General features: G+C 38.4%; 1 protein-coding gene across 1 annotated transcript in view; it reads left to right on the top strand.

Moving 5' to 3' along the window:
* Positions 1-12,426, top strand: part of GRID2 (glutamate ionotropic receptor delta type subunit 2) — a 1,497,839-nt gene that overhangs the window by 1,267,169 nt on the left and 218,244 nt on the right. The window contains exon 13 of the mRNA XM_061164751.1: positions 141-336. Coding sequence (XP_061020734.1) covers positions 141-336 — 196 coding nt within the window. The remainder of the gene's footprint in view (positions 1-140; positions 337-12,426) is intronic.

Raw genomic sequence — 12,426 nt, 5'->3', positions numbered from 1 at the left:
TATCTTAATGTTAAGAAACAACAAAGGAAAAAAAACAATTTGACATTTGTATTTATGTATATTACTTTTTGCTTCCTTTATTTCCACTTGAAAGTATTCAGTATTCTGTCTTGTGTCTCTCTGCTCTCCCAATAATCAAGGTCTCTCCAGGACCTTTCCAAGCAAACAGATATTCCTTACGGCACGGTCCTGGATTCTGCAGTTTATGAGCATGTTCGCATGAAGGGAATGAATCCTTTTGAGAGGGACAGCATGTATTCCCAAATGTGGCGGATGATCAACCGGAGCAACGGATCGGAGAATAACGTCCTGGAGTCCCAAGCAGGCATTCAAAAGGTACTGGCCATAGTTCTGCATTTGTAGTCTACCATTCTGTCCCTAATATTGGAATTGCTAAACTGAGGTTGATACTTCCTTTTTGTCATTTTAACTTTGACATAGAGTTTTCAGTTACGGCTTCCCAGGTGGCTCAAGTGGTAAAGAGTCCACCTGCCAGGGGATATGGGTTTGATCCCTGGGTCGGAAAGATCCCCTGGAGGAGAAAATGCAGAAGTTTTCAGTTAAATTATGCCTTTTATTGGTTTAAGAAGATTTTGAAGTGACTCACTACACCTGTAGAGGGAATTCACAGATTTCTGTGGTATGGCTAAGGATCTTTTACAACAGAATTTCAAAACTAGAAAACATGAGCTGGTATTTTGTTCAGAACAAGGTCAGGGATTATACACATGAAGACTGGAAAAGACTTTTACAAATTCCATTCCAAATATCATTCAGGTTATCCAAGTTTTTCAAAGAACTCTGGTTGTTTTCTACACTACATTTGTTTTTAGATGACAACTTTATCTTATGATTATGTGAAGTTCTGTGGGAGTAAAAGTTAATCTTGTCCACAAATACGGTTTCAATGAATGTCTGTTTCTATTTCCAAAAATGAAAATCTTTATTAATAGCTTATTTTTATAAAACCATCATTTAGAAGTTATTTAAAAAACACAGAGAGCCATCCTTTGTATGAAAAACATGAAGTTAATTTTTATTCTAGGCTGTGGCTTATAAACATGTACATAGAAGTAATTCTTTCTTCCTCAGGCCCCATCAACCTCCATGAGAAAACCGAACGATTTTTGCTTAAAATTATCCCAGCGGCTTTCACAGTGAAAATCACAAGGGCTGACTTTCAATAAGTAATTATGGGATGAATGAATGAATAAATGTCCAATAACAGCATCAATGGTGGCATATACTTTTTTCTGTCACCTTTCACAGCATAGTAATTTGAACTCCAAGTCTAAGTTCCTTGTTTAGAAGGCAAACTCAAAACTACCTTGTTGGAAAATGTTTTGTTAACTATAAATATTATTCTGCCATGTGGGTATATCAGTCATGTCCAACTCTTTGTGACCCTATGGACTGTAGCCTGCCAGGCTTCTCTGTCCATGGGATTCTCCCAACAAGAATACTGGAGTGGGTTGCTATGCCCTCTTCCAGGGGATCTTCCCGACCCAGGGATCAAATCTGCATCTGTTATGTCTCCTACATTGGCAGGCAGATCCTTTACCACTAGTGGGAAGCCCACATTCTGTCACAGGTTCTAGGATTATTCTATACCTTTTCCTATGTTGTCCTTTATTACTGCTCTTGCTATGGTTTCCTAGTGTAACCCTCGTAATTTTTTCAGTCACTGCACTGATACTATTGTTTAAAAACTACTAATGCTGACATAAAGGTCTTTCTGAGTATAAATGATGCCTTTAAGTAAGTGACTGTCCTTGAGATGTTAGCAACGGCTTCTAACTCCTTCACCCTCATTATTTGAATCCCAGTTTCCCATGGCCCAGGTACCAATCCTGAAATATATATTTCTTCTTTTTGTCCAGAGGCCTGTTCGTTCTTAGAATTTCAACACAGTACCCTCCACTTACTGGGGACATGGGGGAGGCAGGTGAGATTTGGTGGGTGAGTGAACTTAGATGTTGTACTGGGGAGAAAGGAGGAGAGATTTTAGGGTTTACTAGGTACTCACTGGATGTGGATGAATTTAAGCCTCAGAATAGTTTTTGAAAGAGTTCTTTTCCTTCATATTGTCTATTGTTAAGAAAGAATTTTGCTTTCTTGAGTATAAATTGAAGTTCAAAATTTATATCTTTATCAATTTTAGATCTAAAGCTCCTCATACTTTTCAAACTCTTTCTATACCATAACATTCTCCAGAGAAAATTCAATTTCTGATCTCCACAGATACAAATTCTCAATAAAAATATTTTTCAAACATACATATTCACTCCATTCATTCAATCATCCAGTACTTGCTAATTAACAATTATGAATCAGACACTGAGGTAGGAACTGGAGGTAAACTCGACCGCAGGGGAATCCCTGGATTCATGAAATATAGAGTCTGATGAGACAGATTGAGAAGGAAACTAAAATACTTGATCAACAAAATGATTTACATTATGATAAATGCTATCAGGAAGACAAATAGGATACTATTGTAGAAATTTGCTTGAGAAGCAGTAATCAGTAAATTTCCTAAGGCTATAAGATATTAACTACAATCTGTCTGATCAGGAGATGGTCATGTGGAAGACAGGATGACAAAGCATTCAGGCAATGCTTAGCATAGGTTAAAGTCCAAAGATCCATTCAGAAACCGATTTAAAAATCTACACGAAGTTGACACTGTTGAATGAGAAAAAGTGGAGAATAAGGTTAGTAGGCAGGGGATAGATCATACAGGACCTTGCCCGTGGTTAAGAACTTGGATTTTATTTGAATTTAAAAAAAAAAAATGTAACTGAAATAACAGAATGTAATGGTTCATTTTTATTTATCAAGAAGATCATTATAACTTACATGTGGGAACTGCGTAAGAATGAAAATAGTGAGACCATAAGAAACTTGTAACTATCTAAGGTAGCCAGCTAAATTAAAACCTTGTTTCATTCCTATGTTCTTATACACACACACACACACACACACACACACACACAATTACCCGTCATTCTTTGTATTATTATAAACAAGTTACACTTCTGACATCCCAGTATTTCCAAAATAATATATAAATCTAGAGATAACATCAGTTGCTACATAGATGCTTTGGGTTAGTCACTCAGTCATGTCTGACTCTTTGCAACCCCATGGACTGTAGCCTGCCAGGCTCCACTGCCCATGGAATTTTCCAGGCAAGAATACTGGAGTGGGTTGCCATTCCCTTCTTCAAGGGAACTTCCCAACCCAAAGATCGAACCTGTGTCTCCTGAATTGCAGGCAGATTCTTTATTGTCTGAGCTTTAAGATATATTTATATATCATTTAAGGTCTTCAGTGTTCTTTAAGAAAACCCCTTCTTTTTTAAGTATGTACATAGAATTTCCTACATTTTCTGGGTTTTTAAAAAAATTTATGCTGTTTAACTATGGGTATATGTAAAAATAAACTGTAAATATTTACACGCAAAAAATTCCTGTCCAAGAGTCTATGAAATAGAAGTGTTTTAGACTCAGCTATTGACAGTTTTGTAGCATGTGCTATGAAACGTAGTTAATTATTTTTAGGCTTTCATATTTCTTTTTCTTTTAATACATAACCATTCCATTGCTTTTCAACTTGGGCTTGTGTTTTTTATACTGTTGTTAAATGTCATACTTTTTTTTTTAATCTGTTATGAAGAGTGGAAAGAACTCTGATCTTAGGAAAAAACTCTCTGGTTTTCATTCTTGTTTCTTCCAGTTCTCAGTTCTATACTTTGGACAAATTACTTGGTTTCTCTAAGATTTGCTCTTCTCATCTGTAAAATTATCACAGTGTGAGAATTAAAAGCCTGGACTTTGCAGGCATAAATAGGTTTGAATCCAGTTCATTTTTTAAGTAAAATGTGTAAATGTGACTAGTTACTTAACATTTCTGGGACTCAGAATTGTTATCATGATATTAAGAATTTCTGCCTCTTATGGTTTTGATCATTATTATACGTATATATACACACACACACACACATACATATATATATATGTAGAAGCATCAGTAAATAATATGATTAGAATAATAAACTCTTAAGATGATTCTAAAGTTTACATGAAAGAATGTATATGTGAATGATTTCTTATTACAAAGCATTATTATTTGGTATTTCCTAAGGTTAACCTAAAATTATGACATAATAGAAAAAATGCCATAAAAGAGGTAGAGAACAATTTTTGTTTCTATTCCCTTATAATCTGCTGATGAAGACTGCTTACAAGTTTAAAGCTGCCAATCAAGTCCCCAAGTATTTATTGCACCCCATATATTCAGTTTTCTGATATAGTAGAGGAGTAGTGAAGAATGTTCTTATTAATTTATAATGGGAAATATCAAAATGAAATTTGCTTATTGTCTACATTTCTTTCAACCAGTATCAGAGACAGCTGAAAACTGATTAGACAGAGACTGCTACTGCTAAGTCACTTCAGTTGTGTCCAACTCTGTGTGACCCCATCCCTGGGATTCTCCAGGCAAGAACACTGGAGTGGGTTGCCATTTCCTTCTCCAATGCATAAAAGTGAAAAGTGAAAGTGAAGTCGCTCAGTTGTGTCCGACTCTTTGCGACCCCATGGACTTCAGCCTACCAGGCTCCTCCATCCATGGGATTTTCCAGGCAAGAGTACTGGAGTGGGGTGCCATTGCCTTCTCTGAGATAGAGACGAGGTAGTTATAATAAAATGCATTTTGGTTCAGTTTTCAAGGTCTTAGCCAGCTTTTATTAAAACACAAAATCAACCAACCAACCAACAATAACCTCTTCACCTGCTAAAGCTCGCTGGGAGTTCATAAGTTTGAGAACTATAACACATGAAATGTTTCTGGTGGATTCTTCCTGGAGGAACCAGTCTTGCACATCTCACACAGAAACTCCCTGTTCTCTGCCATTGATTTCTAATTTGTACAGGCAGAAAAGACCCCCGAGGTCTTATATGTCAATATTCCACAAAAGGCCAAACTTCATCTATAGTATATTTGACAGGAATTCATATATATAGTAACTCCCTACCAGAAAAGCCTGCATCACCGTGAAAACAATCCTCCCAATCTAATTGCAATTCTAAATGGATCCCACTAATGTCTTAGTTTGTGCTTTTTCCTAACTGTACTACTAGTCTCATCGTTTTTCTTCAGTTCCGTTCAGTTCAGTCGCTCAGTCGTGTCCGACTCTTGGCGACCCCATGAATCGCAGCACACCAGGCCTCCCTGTCCATCACAAACTCCCAGAGTTTACTCAAACTCATGCCCATCGAGTCAATGATGCCATCCAACCATCTCACCCTCTGTCATCCCCTTCTCCTCCTCCAATCCCTCCCAGCATCAGGGTCTTTTTCCAATGAGTCAACTCTTCGCATGAGGTGGCCAAAGTATTGGAGTTTCACCTTGAAGGTAAATTCTGATCCCTTCTAACAGCTCTGGTCTGCTTATACCAAAGATACCTGTAAAAATGAGGGTTAGGTAAACAAGCTGTAGTCTGCTATTCTTCAGAGGCATTCACCTGTACCACACTAGCCTAATTAAACTAGAACAAATGTGTTTCTGCCTTCCTCTTCTTAGGACTTTTTGTGTAAGCAGGAAAAAATGTGATTTGAAAAATATAACTGGAGTTTTTTTTTAATGAATTCATCCAATAGTTATTTATTGAGCATATTCTATGTATCAGTCAGTGTTTGGGTCTTTCAAATGAACATAAATGAAAAAAAAAATGCCTTCCTGAAGTATACACTCTAGTGGAGAAGGCAAACAATAAACCAGATAAATAAAATACATTGCTCTTGGGTGGTGGTTGGTTTCAGTGTAGGTATGAAGGCTTTTGGACAGTCACTTATTACTTAAAGTTCCATGTAGTCAGGAGTTTTCTGGTGTTTTCAGGTTTTGGGCTTAAGTCTCCTGCCTCTGGATTTCAGTTTTATTCTTCCTGTAGTCTCAGGACTTCTGAATAAAATACTTAGGAGTATATCTACCTAAAGAAACAAAAGACCTATACATAGAAAACTATAAAACACTGATGAAAGAAATCAAAGAGGACACAAACAGATGGAGAAACATACCGTGTTCATGGATTGGAAGAATCAATATTGTCAAAATGGCTATTCTACCCAAAGCTGTCTATAGATTCAATGCAATCCCTATCAAGCTACCAACGATATTTTTCACAGGACTAGACCAAAGAATTTCACAATTTGTATGGAAATACAAAAAACCTCGAATAGCCAAAGTAATCTTGAGAAAGAAGAATGGAACTGGAGGAATCAACCTGTCTGACTTCAGACTCTACTACAAAGCCACAGTCATCAAGACAGTATGGTACTGGCACAAAGACAGAAATATAGATCACTGGAACAGAATAGAAAGCCCAGAGATAAATCCACGAACCTATGGACACCTTATCTTTGACAAAGGAGGCAAGGATATACAATGGAAAAAAGACAACCTCTTTAACAAGTGGTGCTGGGAAAACTGGTCAACCACTTGTAAAAGAATAAAACTAGAACACTTTCTAACACCATACACAAAAATAAACTCAAAATGGATTAAAGATCTAAATGTAAGACCAGAAACTATAAAACTCCTAGAGGAGAACATAGGCAAAACACTCTCCGACATAAACCACAGCAAGATCCTCTATGACCCACCTCCCAGAATATTGGAAATAAAAGCAAAACTAAACAAATGGGACCTAATGAAACTTAAAAGCTTTTGCACTACAAAGGAAACTATAAGTAAGGTGAAAAGACAGCCTTCAGATTGGGAGAAAATAATAGCAAATGAAGAAACAGACAAAGGATTAATCTCAAAAATATACAAGCAACTCCTGCAGCTCAATTCCAGAAAAATAAATGACCCAATCAAAAAATGGGCCAAAGAACTAAACAGACATTTCTCCAAAGAAGACATATAGATGGCTAACAAACACATGAAAAGATGCTCAACATCACTCATTATTAGAGAAATGCAAATCAAAACCACAATGAGGTACCATTATACGCCAGTCAGGATGGCTGCTATCCAAAAGTCTACAAGCAATAAATGCTGGAGAGGGTGTGGAGAAAAGGGAACCCTCTTACACTGTTGGTGGGAATGCAAACTAGTACAGCCGCTATGGAAAACAGTGTGGAGATTTCTTAAAAAGCTGGAAATAGAACTGCCATATGACCCAGCAATCCCACTTCTGGGCATACACACTGAGGAAACCAGATCTGAAAGAGACACGTGCACCCCAATGTTCATCGCAGCACTGTTTATAATAGCCAGGACATGGAAGCAACCTAGATGCCCATCAGCAGATGAATGGATAAGGAAGCTGTGGTACATATACACCATGGAATATTACTCAGCCGTTAAAAAGAATTCATTTGAACCAGTCCTAATGAGATGGATGAAGCTGGAGCCCCTTATACAGAGTGAAGTAAGCCAGAAAGATAAAGAACATTACAGCGTACTATCACATATATATGGAATTTAGAAAGATGGTAACGATAACCCTATGTGCAAAACAGAAAAAGAGACACAGAAGTACAGAACAGACTTTTGAACTCTGTGGGAGAATGTGAGGGTGGGATATTTCAAAAGAACAGCATGTATACTATCTATGGTGAAACAGATCACCAGCCCAGGTGGGATGCATGAGACAAGTGCTCCAGCCTGGTGCACTGGGAGGACTCGGGGGAATCGGGTGGAGAGGGAGGTGGGAGCGGGGATCGGGATGGGGAATACGTGTAAATCCATGGCTGATTCATATCAATGTATGACAAAACGCACTGAAATGTTGTGAAGTGATTGGCCTCCAACTAATAAAAAAAAAAGATTTAAAAAAAAAAAATACATTGCATTTCAGGAGTAATCACTGACAATGGAATAAATATTAATACATAAAGTAAGTGAGGGGTGGAGGCAGAAGAGAAATATACACCTGGATAAAGTTTTTCCGGGCATAGGGTCAGCCAGTGCAAAGGCCCTGAAGTGGGAGCAAGCCTGGATGTTCTAAGATTGTGAGGGAGGCTAGCGTAGCTCCAGAAATGCAGTGCAATATTAACTATGGTCACCATGCTGCATATTACATCCCTATGACTTGCTTATTTTATAACTGGAAGTTTGCACCTTTTGACCCTTTTTTACCCACTGTAATCTTAACTGTGGAATGAAAGGCATCTGAATATCTTAAATTATTTAGGTGATTCCGATTCACAGCAAAAATTGAAAACCACTGATGTAATATTTTGAAACCATGGAAATGACTTTGGCTTTTACTCTGATATAGGAAACCAAGTAAGGCTTGAGGCCAGAAGAGGGCCATGGTCTGACTGACTTTTGAAGGTCCACTCTAGGTGCTGTGTAGAAAACAGGCAGGGGCTGGAAGCAGGGAGACCAGTGTAGAGGCCGCTGTAATCTTCCAAGTGGGACATGATGGTGGGTGGACCGGGGGGTTATGGTGAAAGTGGTAAGAAGTGGTTGAATTTGAATGTATTGTGAAAGTAGTTCTGATGAGATTTTCTAGAAGATTGAATGTGGAGTATGAAAAAGAGGAGTTAAAGATGCATCTAATATGTTTCACTTAAGTAATTGGAAGAAGGAATTTGCCATTTATTGTGACTGAGAAAACTATGGAAAGAGCAGATTTTAAAAACCAAATTAAAATTTGCCTTTGGCATGATAGTTAATATAAAATGCCTCTTAATTATCCAGGCAAAGATGCCAAGAAGTTTGCTTCATATATGAATTGGATGTTTAGGAGAAAGTTCTAGCTGGAGATAAACATCTGGGGATGATTAGCATAGTGTTTGCCTTTTAAAGTAATCAGACTGGATGCTATCACTAAGGACGTGTGTGTATCTAGAGAAGAAAGATATCCAAACTAATCCATGAGACAGTTTAATATTTAGAAGAGGGGAGATTTTAATAAAAGGGTATAGCAGAGTCAGGGAATGATCAGCCAGTGAGGCAGGAGAAAAACCAAGAGCGGTTGTTTAGAAGCCAATGAAAAAAGTGTCTCATGGAAGCTCAAATGAACAACTGTCAAATCATGCTCATGGATCAAAGATGATGAAGACTAAGAATTAGTGATTTCTTTGGTAACCAGTAGTCACTGGTAACCTTTACAGGAGCAGATCTGGTAGAGTGAAAGGAGCAGGAATTACAGTTCAATTGGAGAGAAAAAAAAAAAGAAAAGAGACAGTGGTGATTATGAGAATAGGCATTTTTTAAAGGGCGCTTTCCTAGAAGGAAATAGTGAATAATAGGAAAGATTCCTGGAGTGGGATGTGAAGTTCAGGAAATTTTTTTTATGAGAGAAGATATACAGTGTCTCTATATTTATGGGACAATATAATAAAGAAGGCAATACTCATGATGCAGGAGAGAGACAGGAGAACTGCCAGAATCCAGTGTACAAGTGGAGGGTTGGATTTAGGAGCACAATCCAGGAGGAGGGAGGGTAGAGTATATAGGGATACCTTCAGATAGGTTGGAAGATATGGTGATGGGAGCACATGAAAGTCCATTTTTGACTGCTTATATTTACTGGAAAAAAAAAAAAAGAACAGGGACCAAGGTCATCACCAAAGCAGGATAGAGATTCTGGAGATTTAAAGAAAGAAAAAGTAGGCATGGTTGTTCTGGAAAATGGGAGGAACCATTAGACTAGTGAAATATAATAGATTCCTAAACAAGACTAAAGACCCCTTTGCAGTACTGGTCATGACTATAAATTGGAACTAATCAGCATGATTGTGGGGTTCTCTCTAGCCTCTCTATCTTCAGGTGCCAATTCCACCAGAATGGTGTTTGCCAGATAAGTGTGGTAGAAGACAGTGAGGTGAGGAAGTTGAGAGTATATGTACAGAAATGATCTCCATTATAAATCATGGAATCAGCTGTATGGGAAGGAAGTCAAAGCACAAGGAAATTGAGGCTAACAAAAGGATGGCATGAACAATGGACTATAGGTCTAGATAGGATTGGAGAATTGTTGGAGGTAGTGAACCAGAAAAATAGGATTGGAAATAATATGAAGTTTGGTTCTGAGATGACACATCTGAAATTGAGATGATAAAGACAGTGCTGGCATCGGAAATGATATGACATGAGAGTGGGTGGCTAATGTGGGAGAAAAGACACGATCTTTGGAGAAGTAGAAGCCAAGAGACTGATAAGCCAAGTACTGGAAAAGGATGTCTATGTGAATAGTCGAATCACCAAGAATAACCACAGAAGAGGAATTTGAGGGTGACAGAGAGGCAAGTGATAAAATCTTTAAGTTTGGAGAAGTGACAGAATTAGCAGATGTCTGCAGTAAGAATGAGTAGCATGTAGTAGAGTCTGATAGTGTGAGTTTCAAAGCTGAAGGACTTCAGAGACAAGGGTCTAAAACTGGTTCAAAGGGCAAGGAGAATACCTACCACTGATCCAGCAACAGTGGTGTGAATATTGTAGAAAAGAAAATAGCCATCATTTGAGAAGACCAAAGGCACTGTGGTATCTCTTGAGGAGAAGCAGGTTCTACTTAGCAAAAGAAAGGAAAAGGATATTGTGTTGTTGTTCAGGCCCTAAGTCATGTCCAGCTCTTTGTGACCACATGGACTGCAGCATGCCAGGCCTCCCGGTCTCTCACCATCTCCTGGAGTTCTCCCAAGTTCCTGTCCATTGAATCAGTGATGCTATCCAACCATCTCATCCTTTGCTGCTCTCTTCTCCTTTTGTCTTCAATCTTTCCCAGCATCAGTGTCTTTTCCAATGAGTTAGCTCTTCAGATAAGGTGGCCAAAGTATTGGAGGAAGAAAATTTAAAAAACCAAAAAAGGAAATTTAAAAACCAAAAAAACAGCTTGAGGGCATAGGGAGAAGAACTGTATGTCTTGGTTTGGAACAGCGTTAATTTTGCCAGATGTTCCATTCCACTCTAAAGAGTATTCCCATCCAAACAATAAATTATGTAATCTCCCCAGATATATGGGTCATGGTGATGATAGGGTTCCGTAGACCCGAATGGAAGAGTCTGGACAGTTGGAAAGGAATGGGAAAACTGGTCAAAACCAGGCAGCGCACAGATTCAAATCAAGAAGTGCTGAGGAGTGACCTAGAAGTCAGATTCTTCTTGATGCTGGGCACTCAGAGATTTAGAAACAATATGGACTTTAGGCTCTAGATCAATGAGCTAAGTTGGTGAATATGAGGTGACATGGTGGGGGAGCATGCTGCCAGGATCGTGGTGACATTGGCAGAGAGGAGTCCTGACAAAGAGCAGTCTTACCAAGAGCTAGAGATTTGAGGGCATCACTTCCTACAACTGAGGGACAAAGGGAAAGGTAGTAGCTGACTAGTGGGAACCAAGTTACATAAAAGAAAAAAAAAAAACTTTGTAAGTAGAAAACAAACTTCAACTGTTATTTAGTTTTACCTATACTAACATTTGGTCTTAGGGACTTCAAACCTATGAACCACACTGGCCATATTCTCTGCTGGTTATTCCATTCCCCGTCCTCTTAGAGCACTATACCTTCATTTGCCATTGAGTAAAAATGCCAGAGTGGATGACAGTTCATGAACCAGCAACAGAGAAAGGGTAAGAGCTAGCTTGAGCTTCAGTAAGTGTCGTGGTCATATACTGACTAGGTACATGACCCTAACATCGGGGCCAAGCCCCTATTACAGAAATGAATAATCAGACTGAATACAACTTGGAGAGAAAAGGCAAAATACTGAACAGCCTGGGTCTATGAAAATGCCAAGAGTCCTGGGCTGTCATGCCACAGGGTTTAGAGGTAGCACTCTATTTGCTACATGTGCCCTTTTGCCAAATAATTCAAATATATGATTCACTCGAGCAGTTTGCCCTGCAGCTGGGAGCTCAGATCCCATTGGCCATTTTTCTGCTCTCCAGAAACCAGAGTTTTTAGGTATATATCAATTATCACACAGTAAAAGAACAGAACCAGTGAAAGAATGAAAAAACATATAAAGATAATTTCCAACAACCCTGCTAATGCATTTCTGATGCCTGGGGTGTTGTTGTCTTTTAATTAGTATTATTTTAAAAAGAAGAAGACTTATTTTTGAAAATAAGACTTTAAAAACATATTTTTGTTTCTAATAATCTTCATGGATGTTGAAATCAATTAACCTTGATTAGATATTTTCTCCACCTGATCTGCCTCTTGAGAAACCTGTATACAGGTCAGGAAGCAACAGTTAGAACTGGACATGGAACAACAGACTGGTTCCAAATAGGAAAAGGAGTACTTCAAGGCTGTATAATGTCACCCTGCTTATTTAACTTATATGCAAAGTACATCATGAGAAACGCTGGGCTGGATGAAGCACAAGATGGAATCAAGATTGCTGGGAGAAATATCAATAACCTGAGATGTGCACATGACACTACCCTTATGGCAGAAAGTGA

Source organism: Dama dama, chromosome 17, assembly GCF_033118175.1.
Source record: "Dama dama isolate Ldn47 chromosome 17, ASM3311817v1, whole genome shotgun sequence".
In the NCBI taxonomy this organism is placed as follows: domain Eukaryota; kingdom Metazoa; phylum Chordata; class Mammalia; order Artiodactyla; family Cervidae; genus Dama; species Dama dama.
The sequence above is the reverse complement of the archived record's forward strand: the minus strand, read 5'-3'. Positions and strand labels throughout refer to the sequence as shown.